At 42.5% G+C, this 2,235-nt stretch overlaps 1 protein-coding gene across 1 annotated transcript; it reads left to right on the forward strand.

Annotated features, from left to right (window-relative positions):
* The first annotated feature begins 793 nt into the window (after positions 1–793).
* LOC144752007 (olfactory receptor 5V1-like) lies at positions 794–1,723 on the forward strand. Its single transcript, XM_078639967.1, has one exon. The coding sequence runs from the start codon at positions 794–796 to the stop codon at positions 1,721–1,723; it is 930 nt and encodes a 309-aa protein (XP_078496093.1).
* Positions 1,724–2,235: the final 512 nt, after the last annotated feature.

Here is a 2,235-nt window from a genome sequence, read left to right on the forward strand (position 1 = left end):
TGCGGTTGGGCTATCATTTTTTAGATGACTTTTTGAGTTTTGTTTTTCATGCGTGTTGGGTTTTATTATGTGTGTGAACTAAAGATGAAGTAACAGACATGCACAGCTGGGGGTTTGTGGACAGTTTAATGCTTTATAGACTCCATGTGGGAGAAAAGATCCAGTGTCCTGAGCATGAACAATAGGCAAAATATGACTAGCCGTTTGACACACCTTTAGGACCAATAGTTCATTAAAATCAAAATGTTGTAATCTATATGGTCAACAACTGAGAACCCATTGGTCATAGCTGCACAGAAACTCTAAAATATTTGAGCTTTAGGAGAATTTAAGAAGACCAAAAGTGAGGCAGGATTGTTAGGAGCAGACAGGGGATTGTTGCAGTGCACAGAAGCCCTGGTGCTAGCAAAGACAGCTCTGGAGGGGCTACTGACTGCCAGAAGAGGAATGAAAGCTGAATTTGCATTACTTTAATAGAAATTGCACTAGCCATATGATGCTTCACACTTTCATAAATGTAGCAGTGGTGATTTGCACCGGTCATAGTCAAACTAATCCCAAAGCTGAGAGACCTATAACAATCTCTGTCTTTTCCCACCATATGATTTACTAAAAGATGGGGTCCTGTCATTTTGGAACTCAAGAGCATCGTGATATCTACCCATGAGTCATGACACATTTGGAAAACCTTATTGTCTTGTGAGATGACACACCCTAAATACAGAAGTTTTGACTTCTTTCGTGTCCCTCTTCTCAGACATACTCTTTTCTTCTTTCAGCTTGCATAAATCACATGGAAAACAGGACGTCCCATGATGAGTTTGAATTTGTAGGTTTTTCCCACCTGATTGGATATGAAAATCTCCTATTTGTGGGTTTCTTGGTCATTTACTCCATCACAGTTTTGGGAAACCTCCTGATCTTCTCCCTGATCTGCATGGACCATCACCTTCACACACCCATGTACTTCTTCCTCAGTAACCTCTCCGCCATGGACATCTGCTACTCATCTTCGACAGTACCACAAATTCTTCACAATCTGCTGATGGACAGAAGAGTGATTTCCTTCCAGGCCTGCATGGCCCAGCTCTTCTTCCTGATCTCCTGTGCTGGTGGAGAGTGCATCCTTCTGGCGGTAATGGCGTATGACCGATATGCTGCGATCTGCTTCCCTTTACGTTACTCCACCATCATGGGTAGGAGAGCCTGCCTCCAGCTGGCAGCCTGCCCCTGGTTGATTGGAATTCTTAATGCCTCGCTTCACACTGTCCTGACCAGCGCGTTATCATTTTGTGGTTCCCATAGGATTCGGCATTTCTTCTGTGATGTCCCTCAGCTGCTGGTGATTTCCTGCAGTGACACTCGTCTCAATGATGCTGTTTTGCACATAGTGACAGTTTTTATAAGTTTTGTTCCATTCACCTGTATCATTGCTTCCTATGTCTGTATCATCTCCTCCATCCTGAAGATCCACTCCGTGGATACGCGGTGGAAGACTTTCTCCACCTGTGGATCCCACCTGACTGTGGTGACCTTGTACTACGGAACAGGAAACCTAAACTACAACCGTCCCAAAGGGGGGTACTCAGTGCATCTGGACACCCTGGCATCGGTGCTCTTCTCAATAGTGACCCCGATGCTGAACCCCATGCTGTACAGCCTGAGGAACCAAGAGGTGGCCGGTGCGATAATGAGGGTCTTTCACCAGAATGTTGTGTTTTAAATATTGACTGGGAAAATGTTGTGGACAGAATATTCACTACAACAATATCATGATTGTAAGTATGTATAATCACATAGTGGTATAGAAATTACTATACATAACTTCATGTTTTTGTACCCGGATAACACATATATAGCTTCAGGATATAAGCATGTGGCGCTAAGCAGAGTCATCTATGCTTGTCTATATATACTGATAATGTTTGGGATTCTGTAAACCCTGTATAAACAGCTGAGTCTAATTACTTTATAATTCGCAACTTATGATGCACTCAGTCACCAATTATAAAGAAAAATGATAGAATTTGACTATTATAAGATATTACAGTGGAGTTGTGAGGTTACAATGCCTGCAGCTAAGGCGAAAGGCAGGTTCAGGGCAGGGAATACAATTGAAGCAACTGTTGAAAGCAACAAATGGTAGGGTGCTTTTCTCTCTTCTGCTTTATTTTAATAGCTTGTAATGACAAGTAGTGAGACTACTTTTAGATACTCTCTGCATGTTTCTACACA

The sequence above is a fragment of the Lissotriton helveticus genome, chromosome 4_2, assembly GCF_964261635.1.
Source record: "Lissotriton helveticus chromosome 4_2, aLisHel1.1, whole genome shotgun sequence".
Lineage (NCBI taxonomy): Eukaryota > Metazoa > Chordata > Amphibia > Caudata > Salamandridae > Lissotriton > Lissotriton helveticus.